The sequence below is a fragment of the Sus scrofa genome, chromosome 9 (assembly GCF_000003025.6).
Source record: "Sus scrofa isolate TJ Tabasco breed Duroc chromosome 9, Sscrofa11.1, whole genome shotgun sequence".
Taxonomy (NCBI): domain Eukaryota; kingdom Metazoa; phylum Chordata; class Mammalia; order Artiodactyla; family Suidae; genus Sus; species Sus scrofa.
This window is the reverse complement of record NC_010451.4, coordinates 98,150,816-98,165,736: the sequence shown is the minus strand read 5'-3', so window position 1 is coordinate 98,165,736 and position 14,921 is coordinate 98,150,816. Positions and strand designations below refer to the sequence as shown.

Here is a 14,921-nt window from a genome sequence, read left to right as displayed (position 1 = left end):
TATCTGCAGCCTCTTTCATCAGCTCTCTGAATGTACCCAATCACACCTACCTGGGTTGCTCTGAATGATTTCTGATGTCATTTGGATGAAAAATGAGTGTAAATGAAGCATTCAGCAACCACATTAATGCCAAGCAAAAGGCTTGGGAAAAGGGAGGATTCAAAGAGTAGTTTTCAGATTTTTGAAAAGCTCTCGAAACTCGGTGACTTTTTAATTTTGATATTTTCTAAGCTACAGGTGAACTTCTTTTTCAAAGAGCATACTTTCAAATGTTATCGAATAGAGAACTTTAAAGAGTATTTAAAGTTATACTTTACTATCAATTTCAGTTTTACATATTGGCCATTTGAAAGATAATGTGGCTAGTGAAGTTCTAAGTTGATAAACTTATCATGTAATGAATATGAATTTTGCAAGTAACAAATTGGTCTGTCATATACATCCTTAGATGACAAAATAGACAATACCTTGCATATGAGGGTCTGTGCGCTGCAGATCTCTAACTGCAGGGATGGGTGGAAGGTAGGGAAATTTGAATAGGGAGGGAAAGTTGGAAAGGTTTGACAAGTCACCCCAAACCATTTGAAGCCATATTTTAAAAAAAACCTCTCTTATACAGTCACACTCTTTTTAGTAGGTGCATATATTCACTATTTGCACACATCTGACATAAATAATTGACTATGGAAATGTTGTCTTGACAAAATACAAATACTCTCAAAAATATAGGTGAATTAAAAATGGTTGTTTGCCATCATCTGTTTTCACTGTTACTGGATATAGAACATGCAAATACCAAGAGACAATTTTTATTTGTTTAACAAAGTTTACCAACATTAGAAAATTTGAGAAGCCGTTAAACTTGGAGGTAGAGTGCACATGTTATATGTGGTAGAGCAATGATCCCAGGAATAATATTCCTACTTGTCGAATTCAGAAATCTGTGATCTGGATCTCTCTCAACCTCTCCTCTTTCAAGGAACTCTATCAATTATCCTTTCTCTGTTTTGTATCTATAAGCGTTCTTCCCTTGACTAGTCTATATAACATGCAATAATGACTTAGCTCTTTTCTCTTTAAAAAACTAAAATGTATGCATGCACACATGTATGTATAATTGACCCAGATATGACTGTCATTTCTTTTCTAATAGTTCTTAGCAAATCTACAGGGATTTTAGAAAAATTTATGTTCAGATTTCTACTTGCTCATCCCTCTGTCACTTCTCAACCACCTGTTTAAATTTACTCTTATCACTTTAGGTGAGAGAGCCCCTTGTTCCTGGGGATACAATGGATACAAGGAATGTCCATTTGAAACAGATAATAAATATGTGAGCATTCTTCTGTGTATGTAAGTACATATATATGTGTAAGAGTATATATCACAGAACTTTGCCACAGCCACTGAAATTAGACTCATGTAAAAAAATGCATTATCTAATTCCAAGGTTATCTTTCTTAGCTAACCATGATAGTGACTTTAAAAATCACAAAAATTAAGCACTGTTTCCTTTTCAGAGTTGCTTGGACATTTACAAAAAGCGTATGTTCTTAAGGAGTTCCCGTCGTGGCTCAGTGGTTAATGAATCTGACTAGGAACCATGAGGTCGTGGGTTGGCTCTCTGGCCTTGCTCAGTGGGTTAAGGATCCGGTGTTGCTGTGAGCTGTGATGTAGGTTGCAGACACAGCTCGGATCCCGAGGTGCTGTGGCTATGGTGTAGGCTGGCGGCTACAGTTCTGATTCGACCCCTAGCCTGGGAACCTCCACATGCCCCGGGAGCGGCCCAATAAATGGCAAAAAGACAAAAAAAAAAAAAAAAAAAAAACCCAAAAAACAAAAACAAAACCCAAGAAGTATCTCTTCTTAAGAGAAGTATGTGTCCTTAAAGCACAGCAATATTAAAAGGCAGATAGCAGGATTGTTGAGTAGTACTAGGCTCATCAGTTTTACAAAAATGAATGTGATAGGAATCATTTCAGGTTTAGCATGTCACCAAATGCCTTTGTTTAAAAAGTAGAATTCCTATAAAAGGTGAAGGGGATGGAAAGCAGTGTTTTAAGATAATAATATTTAGATTGGACATTTGTAGGATCTATATATAGAAAAATGACTTTAGTAAATTCTTCATTTATTCAATCAACTGAATAATCTGTGAAAATAGAGAGTAGAATATTGTCACTTTCTTTATGGGATACAACTTCTTGCATTTTAAAAAAAGAAAAAAAATATCAAGTTAAGACATGCCTCTGAGACGTTATGGTGTTCATTCTCTATGCAAACAGAGATGGGGAGAGAAAAAAAACGACAAGTTTAGATGAAAATTTCTTCTCTTTTTAAACATTTCTTTTATGTAAAGTTGTTAAAACTGTTTATACTTTAAGAAATCAAAATATATCTTAGGCACAGATACTGATATAAATGAATAACATTCATTGTCATACTTGTTTAAGAAATTCTTCCTTTTTGAAGAAAAATATCCAGGTGAATGATATTCCTGATGGCTAGTTTGGCTGATGTCAATAAAAGAAAACATGATTTACCTAAACTTATATTCATTAAAAGAGAAGTAGTGGGGTTTGCACTTATATACCTCTATCACAAAGTAATATACTTAAAAGGTATGGCTATGAGGTACTTAAAAGTCTCTTCCAAATTATTAGTGTATGATTAATTGGGGGAATTTCGAGATAAATGTATTATATCAATAGAGTTGAATGTGGGTTAAATTTATTATCTTTGAGTTCTTCACGACATGGTAATATCACATTACTTGAAATATTTAAATAAGCTAAATATTCCTTACCCCAGGTTATTTATTTATTTGTCTTTTTAGGGCCGCACCCACAGCATGTGGAGGTTCCCAGGCTAGGGGTTCAATCGGAGCTGCAGCTGCCAGCTTATGCCACAGCCACAGCAACGCCAGATCCGAGTTGCATCTGTGATCTACACTACAGCACACAGAAACACTGGATCTTTCACCCACTAAGCAAGGCCAGGGATCAAACCTGCAACCTCCTGATCCCTAGTTGGACTCATTGAAGCTGTGCCATAATGGGAACTCCCCCAGGTTATTTTTTATAATTATGTTCTATAACAGAAATCATGCTCTAACTTTAGTTAGACATACTCAGGTTATTTATCATCACATAATGAGAACTATCTCTGAATCTGTGCTCTCTGTAGGATGCCTAGAGCTCAAAGTTAAACAAGACAAAGACCCAGTCCTGTAGAATCTTGTATTCCAGAGTGGGAAGACAGGAAAGATCCCGTGGGTAGAATACAACGTGAGGGACTCTAGGCTCCATGCAGTGGGCCTGGGATCAGAACACCAGCACCTAAATAAGACTGAGCAGGAGGGAGTGTCAAGGACATCCTTGGAGCAGTGCTCATTGTGCTGGATTCTGAATAACGAGTAGAAGGTACCAAATAAATTAAATCATGTACATTATATTGTAGATGAATGCATCTATATCTTCCCATCACTTTTCATTCTAATGACGTTTTTGATGCACATATTCACAAAATCAAGTCATCATCTGAAAATATTCCCAGTCTACTAACGGTTCAGTCCATTTATCAACTTTTTCAAAAGGAATGAATGGCTCGTCAATATAATCAAAGTCACCAAGTGTTTGGAAAAAAACAAACTTAACCTTCACATTAAACTTATGTCAAATGACATCTACTTATAGCATATGCAGTATCAAAAAGTTGAATATTCAAAAAACTTGTGATTAATTTGAAGTTATATGTAGGTACATGGTTTCAAGTTTTTGATCATTTTTAAAGTACCTAAGCTTATTTCAAAGTGTTCCAAAAATTTTTATCAATGTTCTACCTAATTATTCACAACATTCTGCCTGGCAAAATACATAATTTATATATAGATATTTACCAAAATATATTAATTCACACTTTTCTCACTTTTTAATTCCTCACACATAAAACAATTCATTAGAATTAATGAAGAGTCACACCTCTCTAAATGGTGAAAATTCCAATTAAAAGCTAAGTGATTTGGCATTTTACCCTGAAAAGTCCCCTGGTGAAATATGTAATTTCATTTGAAATTTTGGAATCACGAAAAATAAGTTATAATTTTTCACTACTTATTTATGAATACTCAGCATTTTAGGAAATCAAGTTGAGGATCATTGTTCTCTTATAAAATATGGAGAGCCAGTCAGGAAATTGAAATAAACTGATAGCAGCAGTGCTAGGAAAAATTGTTACATTTGATATTTTCCACACCATCAGTATGTTCAACTATACAGGTGAACTTCCAAAACAGGTCTTTCTATAATAGTTTCCTCTGCAGCTGAACAATCACTGAAACACATATATTCCTATACATAATTCTATGGGTTCAAATTATTTTATTAATAAACTACTCATAAGGTATTTGTGAATCTCAAAAATATATAATGTATTTAATTCTGTGATTGGCTTATAATCCATGATCTGTATGACTTTATAATCAGCATACTAATGTTTTAACCAAATATGTCCTTCTTCACCACCCCCATTACTCTCGTTAAAAACCACTTAAATTACCATTCAATTTAAAATATTAGAAAAATTACACTCACTTTTTTGTCTTTGTTGTATTTGGCAAATATCTCCTGAGCTCTCTCTTCTCCTCCATCGGTGAACAACATGATAATCTTATTGCAGTTGGCTCTAGAAACGTTATACTGTTAAAACAAATATATACATGTCATTCATAATAAAAGGCAGGGATTTAGGGAGTTCCTGTTGTGGCTCCATGGGTTATGAACCTGACTGGTATCCATAAGGATGCAGATTCGATCCTTAAGGATCTGCCATTGCTGTGGTTGTGGTGTAGTTCCAATTCGACCCCTAGCCTAGGAACTTCCATATGCTGCAGGTGTAGCCCTAAAAAGCAACAACAACAACAACAAAACAACAACAAAAGGCAGGGGTATAAAAAAAATATGGAAAGAGCATGCTCAGGTTACAAATAGTGACTGGAAGTGTCTGCTCAATAAGCCAATTCTAAGAACAGGTTCCTAGATCAAGCCAGGTCTGCCCCTCCCTATCCCAGGGTTCTCCCTCATTCTGACTCCTACAAGTCTCCCTTCCTGTGGGTTTTGGATCAAGCATCACTGTATCAATGAGGACTTTTCTAACAACTACATTTTAAATTGCAGCCTCCCCTCCTAGGTTGTATTTTTCTTCCCAGCATTTCACATTTGTTTATATGTAGTATACATTTTATTTATTATTGGCTTTGCCCAATAGAATGCAAGTATAAAAGGGCATAAAGTTTTGTCTTCTTTGTTCAGTATTGTTTCCCTGCCTAGATGAGTGTCTAGCACATGAGTGTCTAGTTTACCCCTCATGGCTGATCAATACATGGGTTTTAAATTAATTAACACTATGATGTCAATTTTATACCCTTATAATTTACGCTGGGAAAAGATAATATTAATAAAAATGTGCACACCTTTTCACTTATAGTTTCAATCCACTTACAATATTTGTTCCTCTCTTCCCTTCTTTTTCAATCTACTTTATTCACTTTTCAGAAATCGCAATGTTGATCCCTAATACCCAGTGCTCTTTCATATCTTTGTAAATGTCTAGAACTATTTCCAGATTATTCCCCTTTCTGCCCTCAACCTGCCACACATATTCTAATCCTCAAAGACTTGATTCTAATGGTAAATCCTTTCTTCCACTTTGTTTAAGGTCCCAAAAGAGGTGAATATAGGAAAACATTGGATTAGCATTAAAGGGCCGCTAAAATGCACAATTAATTTAGAAGGCTAAACTTCTCTGAGGTCTGAAATTATAATTTCAGCCTTTCTATTGTTGTGAAATATGTTTGCAAAAGTGTGGAGACTAAAAGATCACACTAATTTATGAATGCTTAGCTCCTTTGGAAATGTCACCCCTCTAGTTCAGTGATATTCAAGGAAGATATAATGGGAGCCTAATTTGTAATTTTAGCATTCTTTTTTTTTTTTTAATTTTAGCATTCTAATAGCCACATTAAAGTAAGAAGAAATATCTGAAATTCTATTTATTTTATTTAACCCATCATTCAAAATATTTTCAACATTAAGTCAATATAAAAATTATTGCTATTAAATATACATTTTTTTCTTTCATAGTGAGTACTAAAATTTTGGTGTGTATTTAAAACACATTTCTGTTTAGACCAGGCACATTTAAATGCTCAACACTCAGATGTGATTAGGTTTTTCACATTGGGAGCAAAGTTCTGGCCTTTATGACTAATATATTTTAAAAAATTGGAGTTCCCATCGTGTCTCAGTGGAAATGAACCTGACTAGCATCTATGAGGACATGCATTTTATCCCTTGCCTTGCTAAGTGGGTTAAAGGAGCCAGCATTGCCCTGAGCTGTAGGGTAAGTCACAGACACTGCTCAGCTCTGGGACTGCTGTGTTGCTATGGCTGTGACATAGTTCAGTGGCTACAGATCTGATTCAACCCCTATCCTGGGAACTTCCATATGCCGCAGGTGTGGTCTTTAAAAAAAAAAAAAAAAAAAAAAAAGAAGAACAGCAACAAAAAAAATCATTCATTCTCCTGTAGTATTTAAGCTTACTGAAGGTCCCTATTCCTATTTTTCAAAGATAAATCCCATTCCTGTGGTAAATGTTAATGAAGATAACATTTTACTTTACTAATAAAAAGATCCTATTTTATATAATCTCACCCCATTGACTACTAGACCATTACACACTGGCAGTTAAGGCTTTTAACCAAGCCTTGTACAACTCACTGACGAATACAATTTATCACATTTAAGCACTGTTCTTATCTTTGCAGATAATTATCTGAAAATGTGACCATACAAAAAGTTATATATTTTATCATTAAAATACTTTTGTGAAAGTTGTTGAAATCTCTTAAACTAAAATTAATTTCTCTGATGACTTATCTTTTCTATCTGCAATGTGTAAAATGAGAAAAATAATATGTATCTACAGGACTGTTTCAAAAAAGTGGTAGTTTTTAGAACAGGACTCAGTTTCATTTTCTAAAGTAGTAGAAGTGCTATTATCATTACTAAATTAAAATACCACAGTGAATTAGCACTGAATCTTGCTGAACATTTGAAGGAAACCCACAAAAGGAGGAATAAAGAAATGTTTTGTTGTCAGCAACATTTTCCCTCAAGGTAGACGTCTCAGGACTGATAGAGGAGCAGAGTCTATCTTCGCAAGTTTTCATTGGGTTTGCAACTATCTTGAGAATCACACAGTCACAATTATATGGAACTGACTTGTAAGGAACACATAAGCAAAGGAATATTGTCATATTGATTATGTCAATAAAAATATAATGACGGGGGCTGATAATTTACTTCCATGTGCTATTTCATAACACACCTGACTATTTCTTGTGTGGCCAGTACGTAGCATAGCATCTATCATATATGCACTCAATAAAGTTTTTTTTGAAAAATATATCTCAATGTATTTGTCAATATTTTACAAAATGCTTCCTGAAGATTAACTCCGATCTTAATGTCTAATTCTATTTGACACTTGCTTTAAGGGTAAACTTTGCAATGACAAAAAACAAGGAATGGGATTCTGTGACAAGAAAAAGACTACAAGGGTTTCAAAGAGATAACTCAATAAGGAAAGCCATGGCATTTGGGGAAATTATAATGAAGGACTGCAATACCTAAGGGTCATGTGGCAAGCAAAACACATGAGATTTACTAGAGGAATAACTGAGGACATATTACAAAACCATTTACAACTTTGGTAAAGGCAGTAGGAGATGCCAGTAGGAGTTAGTTCATATTTCATCAGAAACTAATAATCAATGTGCAAGTTAACATGGCCCCTCTAGCATGACTGCCTTTGAAAAAGCACATTAGGCTGGAGACTTATCATTCTATGGCTGAATAGGAGAGAATGAGTGAGGCCAATTAACAATACTAAGAGGAATGATTAAAATGCCAAGATCTAGAAAACTTGATTATTGACTCCAGAGGAAAAAAAAATATTAAAGAACCCCTTGCATTCCTTTACTCCAGAAAGAATATACCCTAAAGATCAATTATGTTTGAATTTTAAAGTTTTGAGTTTTCATTTTTTTATTAATGAACATACATAATTTAATAATCATATGCATTTTACCAAAGATAATTTCCCCTGGAAATTGACAATGCTGAACTTCTTTGCTTTTCTAACTGCTTACTTGGTTATCTAATGGTATCTGAGAAATTTCACTACCTCAAACTCAAAATAATTGAAAATTCTAGCCTTGCGTTCCCTCTAGGCAGACTCCAATGCAACCATCCACCTAGTTTTCCAGTTCAGGGAACCTGGAGTCGCCCACATCCCTCTCCCCTCTTAGCAACACCTCCCACCTACCCAGTCAGTTATCAGGTCACTTTTCTTACCATATCTTCACTTTTAGTCCAAAACAGGATTTCTACAATAGTTTCATTTTCTTTATTAATTTTTTTGGAATAAAGTTGATTTACAATGTTGTATTATAACACCATCTTAACGTAGATTGCTCGTCAGACTAGGTCATTCTCCTACCACACTTTTCATTTGCTCCCAAACACTGTACTCATGATACATCATGACCCTTCCATTCCCATCTCTGTTCCTCTACTGTTTATGGCCCAGCCATGCCGACCCACTTGCAGTTCTTTCATTGTGCCATGATGTCTTGTGCTTCTATGCCTTTATCCATGCTGTTTTCTTTTCTTCTCTGAAATGATTTTCCCTCCCTTGTCGAGAGACATGTTTCTGCAATATTTTCTTAGCCTCTTTGCTTCTATTTACTATGCTGAAAATTCCATCTTTTCCTGCTTTACTTTACCCCATATTCCTGCTTGAAAAACAGTGGGCAATGCTGGGAAATAACTTAAGCTTAAAAACAAAGACCAAAACGCATTATTATTAAGTTATTCATGTGGTCAGCTGAATGAGGACATAATGCATTGGTCTAGGCATGCTGGACCTGTGCAGATTGGCAAGCTGTTTGCACAGGATGAGTTGTCCTGTTAAAATAAGACAAAGAGGAACCTCATGGCACCAGGGGGTTCATGAGCAGTCGTTAGTAGAATATGCATCAGCAAGGAGAACCAGATGCCTAAGACACACGGGGTTGTTGCAGATAGGCATGGAGCAAAATGTTTGTGGAGCACAATGATGATTCTCTAGATGCTCTGCATAGACAGCTAAAGCCAAGCTTCCTCAAATACTAGTGATTGTTAAATGCATAAAGGTCAGAATAAAAGCTTAACCATCTACTGGCTATGTGACTTTTAAAATAATAAAAGAACTTTTAAAATAATAGTAATAAAAAAACTATATCCTGCACCTATAGCCCCCTCCTCACTTGACGTAATCCTAAAGAGCACAATAAAAGCAGTGTGGTTTCTTGAGGCGGCGCTCTTGGTCCCTGAGACCTTGAGTTCCCCGCCCCGTGCCCACCTTTGATTAAGATACATGTCTCTGTGTCTTGTTTTGTGTTAACTTTTTTCTTAAGTTCCACAGCACCCGTTCTTCAGCCCTCACCTGCTGAGCTGTCTCTGCACTCCCTCACCACCTGCCTAGATTCTACTGTTCTTCAAAATCCCATTTTCAAGGAAATGTAACAATTTCCTGATCTCCTCTGGGTAAATCATGCCGCTTCTCCATGCTACCCGAGCAAACATACTGTGAGTACCCTGTAACAGCACTAACATGTTATACAAGAAACGAGGACTTAACAAGTTATGTTGGACCTCCTTGAGAGCAAATGATCCTGTTCATTTCTATCATTTCAGCAATAGCACTCTGATAGGAAACTGTGAGGCAGTTGATAGCTACTGGCTGAATGAACACACAAAGGAGTCATCACCCAATCAAAGATCTTGAACACTGGTTTCAAAGATTTACTTAGGGGACAACAATGTCAAATTTGCAGAAAAGACCAAATATAAGGGCTCATTCAGTGGTTCAGCAAGTATGACAGGAATTATGAAGTGATCCTGTACCAGCCACATGCTAGGTACTAATCAGTTATAACACCAAGCCAACAACTTATACTCTCATGTGGTTTGCTACGTGGCTCACTCTGCCACAGATTCTGAGAGGTTAGATCCATACTCTCAACCACTGCAGTAATACTGTTTCATGAGAGATACAAACCTGAATGATAGCTCTTGCTTTCAAACTGTTCAAAATGAAACACATTCTGGCCATTTGAAAATCCAGTGTAAGATACATCTTATAATTACAGGGCAGGTGTTCAGGTGTGCCAGAACCTAAAAAGCCTAACTACAGTCATCGATAATTCATTCCAGGGAATTTTCACTGTGAAAGGAATGCCTGCTCTGAGATTTATCCTCCCATCCACCTTGATGTTTATCATTTGGACCTTTCTGTACACTGAGGGACAACCTAAAGACTCATATGAGATATTTAAAGCTAAGATATTTCCAGAAACTATTTGATGACTGAAAGTACAAGTTTCCAAATAAATATAGTACTACTAGAGATAAAAGAAATGATATTCAAAACATGTCAGTTAAGTTTCCAGTGCTTCTTCGAAATTAAATATTTACCTTACAAATGTGTTTTTTAAATGAAGTTCAGGAAAAAAGGGTGGAAGAAAAGATCTAAAAGAAAAAATATCTATATTTTGTATACCTTTCAATTTTTGGATTTAAAAATAAAAATAGTTCAGATTTCTAACAATTGGACACATTTTCTTTCTAAATGAATAAAAAAGAGCAATGTTATCTAACCCTAGAGGGCAGTAACTACCAGGAAAATGAACTTCAGATATTACAATTCAATAATAATACCACTGATACTTACATTAAGCAGTTGTTCAAAAGCAAAACTAAAGCCCTTCTTGTAATCTGTGATTCCTTTTGCTGTGATATTATTAACTGCATCTTTCAGCACTTTCTTATTTCTTACATTTGCTTGGACAAGGTGTTGAAAACAGCTTACATCCTGGGCATTGCTGTTAAACTGCAAAAGAGAAAAAGGTCACTATATAAGTGAATATTAAAATCAATCGTATTATTTTCATTGAATGCATATCATGCTTTTCAATCCCACTGCACTGCTTTCTCTTTCAAAAAGAAAAGCAGAATGTTAACAGAAGTGCACAAAAGATCAAATAGTAATTTTCATTTAAGCCCCAACTCCTACTGTAACCCTAATAAGTCAGTCACTTGCCTTCCTGAAGCTCTCTTGATTTCCCTGATTATAAATTTGAGGTTTGAGTTTCGTGACATCCCTTCCAGTGGCCAAATTTTATGAGCCCTGACATTAAAACAAACCAACAACAAAAAAATCCCAAACATCAACAAATAATGAATTCCAGAAACGAGATGATGAAGCCTACAGAGAACATAGGGAGGAACTGAGCATTTTACTTGCCTCACATAAGGAAAAGCTAAGTGGAAAAACAGTACCCTGATTATAACAATATTGTAAATCAACTATACTTCAATAAAACTTTAAACAATAAAAAAAAGAGAGTTCTCTGAATGACAGGAAAAGAGGCTTAGTACATTTGGGTGGTGGTCTTTCCATAGGGGTTAAAATAGGGATATAATTGGGAAAAAAATCAAGAAAAACTGGTGGCCTTTTAAAACTATCCCTCTAGAGGTTAAAGATGGAATGCAGTGGGATCACAGAAGCAAGAGAAAGGGCAAGCAGGTCACTGAGAGAGTTATTGCTGTGAGTGATAAGGGCCTGAACAAAGAGGCTGAAGGAGGAGAAAACAAACTCCAACAATAATGCCCAAAACTGGAAATTCAAGAAGGATCACTAAAGTCATTTCACCAGCCATATGCAAAGTATTCACATAATTCATTGGATATTTCCAAAAAGATAAGTACACTAGGAGTCCTGCAAGGATATCAGGTGGCTAATATGAGTGGAAGCATCCTATCATTTATTAAATCTGTTACTGGTACAAGACCCTTGGGTTTCTGGTGTCGGATTGTCACATGAGGGTAATAAAAATATACTCTCTAAAAGGTAAGGGGCTGGCCAAGTAAAATGCTGATGATAGTCTCAGATCAAAAACATAATTAAATGATTTTAATATGTAGACTACATGCCAGAATATAAATTTTGCAGAGGTGACTATATATTCTAGCAAATATAATATATCATTCTTTTTTCTCTGAAGATCCCTGAGGCCTAATTAAAAGGTGCACAGTTCATCAATCCCTTAAGCAAATATTCACTAGCAGCCTGTTATATGTCCAGAGTTGTGACAGGTGATAGCTCAGTGCCTCCAGACATTAGGTAAATTACGCACATATACACGCATATGTATGTACATACGTAAGTACTTACATGGTGCTTACTATGTGCTGCATTTATGATTTGAGCTACAAACATTAATCATTTCCTCTTTACTTACCTTTAAGTAAGTATTATTATTATCCATAAGAAACTTCTTTTTTTTTGGGGGGGGGGTGTCTTTTGTCTTTTTAGGGCTGCACTCATGACATACGGAGGTTCCCAGGCTAGGGATTGAATCTGACCTACATCACAGCTTGCCGCAATGCCGAATCCTTAACACACTGAGCGAGACCAGGGACTGACCCTGCATCCTCACGAATGCTAGTCAGATTCATTTATGCTGAGCCACGACAGGAACTCCACTGTTTCTTTCTTTCTTTCTTTCTGGAACTCCACTGTCTGTCTGTCTGTCTGTCTGTCTTTCTTTCTTTCTTTCTTTCTTTCTTTCTTTCTTTCTTTCTCTTTCTTTCCTTCATTCCCTCCTTCCCTTCTTCCTTCCTGTCTCCATGACAGACCTTAACCGTAGTTAAATAACTTGTCCACAGTCACACAACAAATGAGTAATAAAGAGTCAGGATTCAGATCAGCACAACGGCAGGAGTCTGGGATTTTTAACTATTCCTGTTCTGCGGCTCAATATATTACAATAAATCCTGATGAGTTCTGTAAAGCAATATAATACTATGCTCTAAGAGATAATATTTGGAGAATGGATTCTAATTTGGACAGTGAGCAGTTGAGGGAAAACTTCCTCCAAAACGTCATTTCTTGTGATTCTAGAGAAATGTTTTACTGAAGACTAAAGAGGAAGAATAGTCTGGACAAATAAATAACATGTAAAAAGGCCCTGATGTGACAAAAAGAAAAAAGCCTTTTAGGGAAACATAAAGGAAGGGAGTTTAGCTCAGTCACATAAGAGGCCTAATGACTTGAAGGGAGGCAGGGGCTGGGTCACGCAGGGCCTCGTGGAAGTGCTGAAGAATCAGAATTTATTGTGTCAAGCAGTCACAAAAGATCCTAAGTCAAATGCAAAATCATTTAATCCAGAACTTTAAGAGCTCATCCTTGCTGCTGTTTGGGAAATAGATTTCAGGTGAGCAAAACTTAAAGGAAGGAAAATAATCAGGCCACTGAATAACCCAGCTGCACAGAGAAGGTAGCTTTGATTTTATGGAGATGGTCAGAAAAGAGGGGTTCGAGGCCTATTCTGGAGCAAGAATCAAGGTTATGGTGCCTTGAATGACTGCCAGGTTTCTGACGTGGGCATCTGAGTAGCTGAAAGTGATTTCGGGAAGAGAAGGTCAGAGTTCACATGAGGCCAAAATTTCAGTATGTGAGATATGCAAATGGAGATGTCAAGAATCACAACGCTGAAAGCAAGAGGCTCAAAAGAAGTCTTGATTAAAGATAAAAAATAGAAAGCTTCAGCACAGAAAATTTGGTTTAAAACCATGTGAATAAAAATGAAGCAGAGGAGGAGTCCCTGAGAAAAATGAGTAGGAGTAAGTTCCCATGGAGGCAGGAAGGAAATCAGGAGACAGGACTTTCTTGGATGATGAGAGGAAAAAATAAAAAATAAATAAATAAAAAATAAAAGTCTCAAGAAGAACACTGCAGAACGGAGACAGAAGAGATGAGGACTGAAAAGTGCCCTCTGAAGGCATCCACATTCTACAGGCCACGTCTGGAGGTGGGGGTGGAACACGTCAGAATGCACTGAACAACAATGGGACACATCAGCCTGTGAGCCTGTGCAGAAGCAAGGCTTCTGAGCGCTGAGGGTGGGAAGCAGAGAAGGAAGAGGGTGGTCCCTATGGTGGTGGACTTGGGTTCAGGAAAGGCTTCTTTAAAGAGAAGGGTCACAAGAGCAAGAAAGGATTGCTACTAAAGAGAGAAGGAAGAAAAAGATGCAGGAAATAGAACAGAGGTGAACAACAAAATTCTTGGAAGGATGGATACATGTGGCTTACAGAGGAACTACCCTTTAAAAAACTGTATCAACTTCATTGTTCTAGGAAAGGAGTAGGGGCTGAACACAGAAGTTGGGTGTACAGAGATTTGGTGTGGGAAGAGGATATAACTGCCTGTGGCTTTTGTCTCCAATGGACAATGAGGTAAGGTCATCAGGATAAAGTTAGGCAGGAGGTGGAAAGTTAGGGAGTATCGATAAAACAGGAAGTAAAATGTCCTGCGCAGATAAATAATTGAGTTCTTTCTCATGTTTACTTTGGACACTATTTTGGGTACATCATGTAAGAGAACAAAGCTGCAATATACTTGTTTTCTGTTTTAAATAAATTCAAAAGTTGAAAACTTAGTATCTTCAGATTCACATCCCACTGTTTTTATCACCATTGTTTGATAATCTGACACAATCTTATTCCACACATTGAAAGCAAAGGAATGTGAGAATTTTTGCGTTAAAAAGTAAAAAAAAAAAAATTCAGGAAAAGATAAAAAAAAAAAGAGATTGCCAACACATTAACAGTAAAATATCTGACCTTACAAAATCCTTAGAAATGGTTACAGGAAATGTTATGTGATTTAGTTAAATCGTGAATCTTGATAAAATTACAAGTTATGCAGAAAGTGAGCACTGAATAATGTATTGCCCCAGGTCTTTCAGATGGCCTTG

At 36.3% G+C, this 14,921-nt stretch overlaps 1 protein-coding gene across 21 annotated transcripts in view; it reads right to left on the bottom strand.

Annotated features, from left to right (window-relative positions):
- CACNA2D1 (calcium voltage-gated channel auxiliary subunit alpha2delta 1) overlaps positions 1–14,921 on the bottom strand; it is a 484,869-nt gene that overhangs the window by 100,189 nt on the left and 369,759 nt on the right. For all 21 annotated transcript variants that reach the window (XM_013979785.2, XM_005667683.3, XM_013979783.2 and 18 more), the window contains 2 exon segments: positions 10,835–10,993; positions 4,593–4,697 (listed from right to left, as the gene is read on the bottom strand). In XM_013979785.2, the coding sequence (XP_013835239.1) occupies positions 4,593–4,697; positions 10,835–10,993 (264 nt within the window).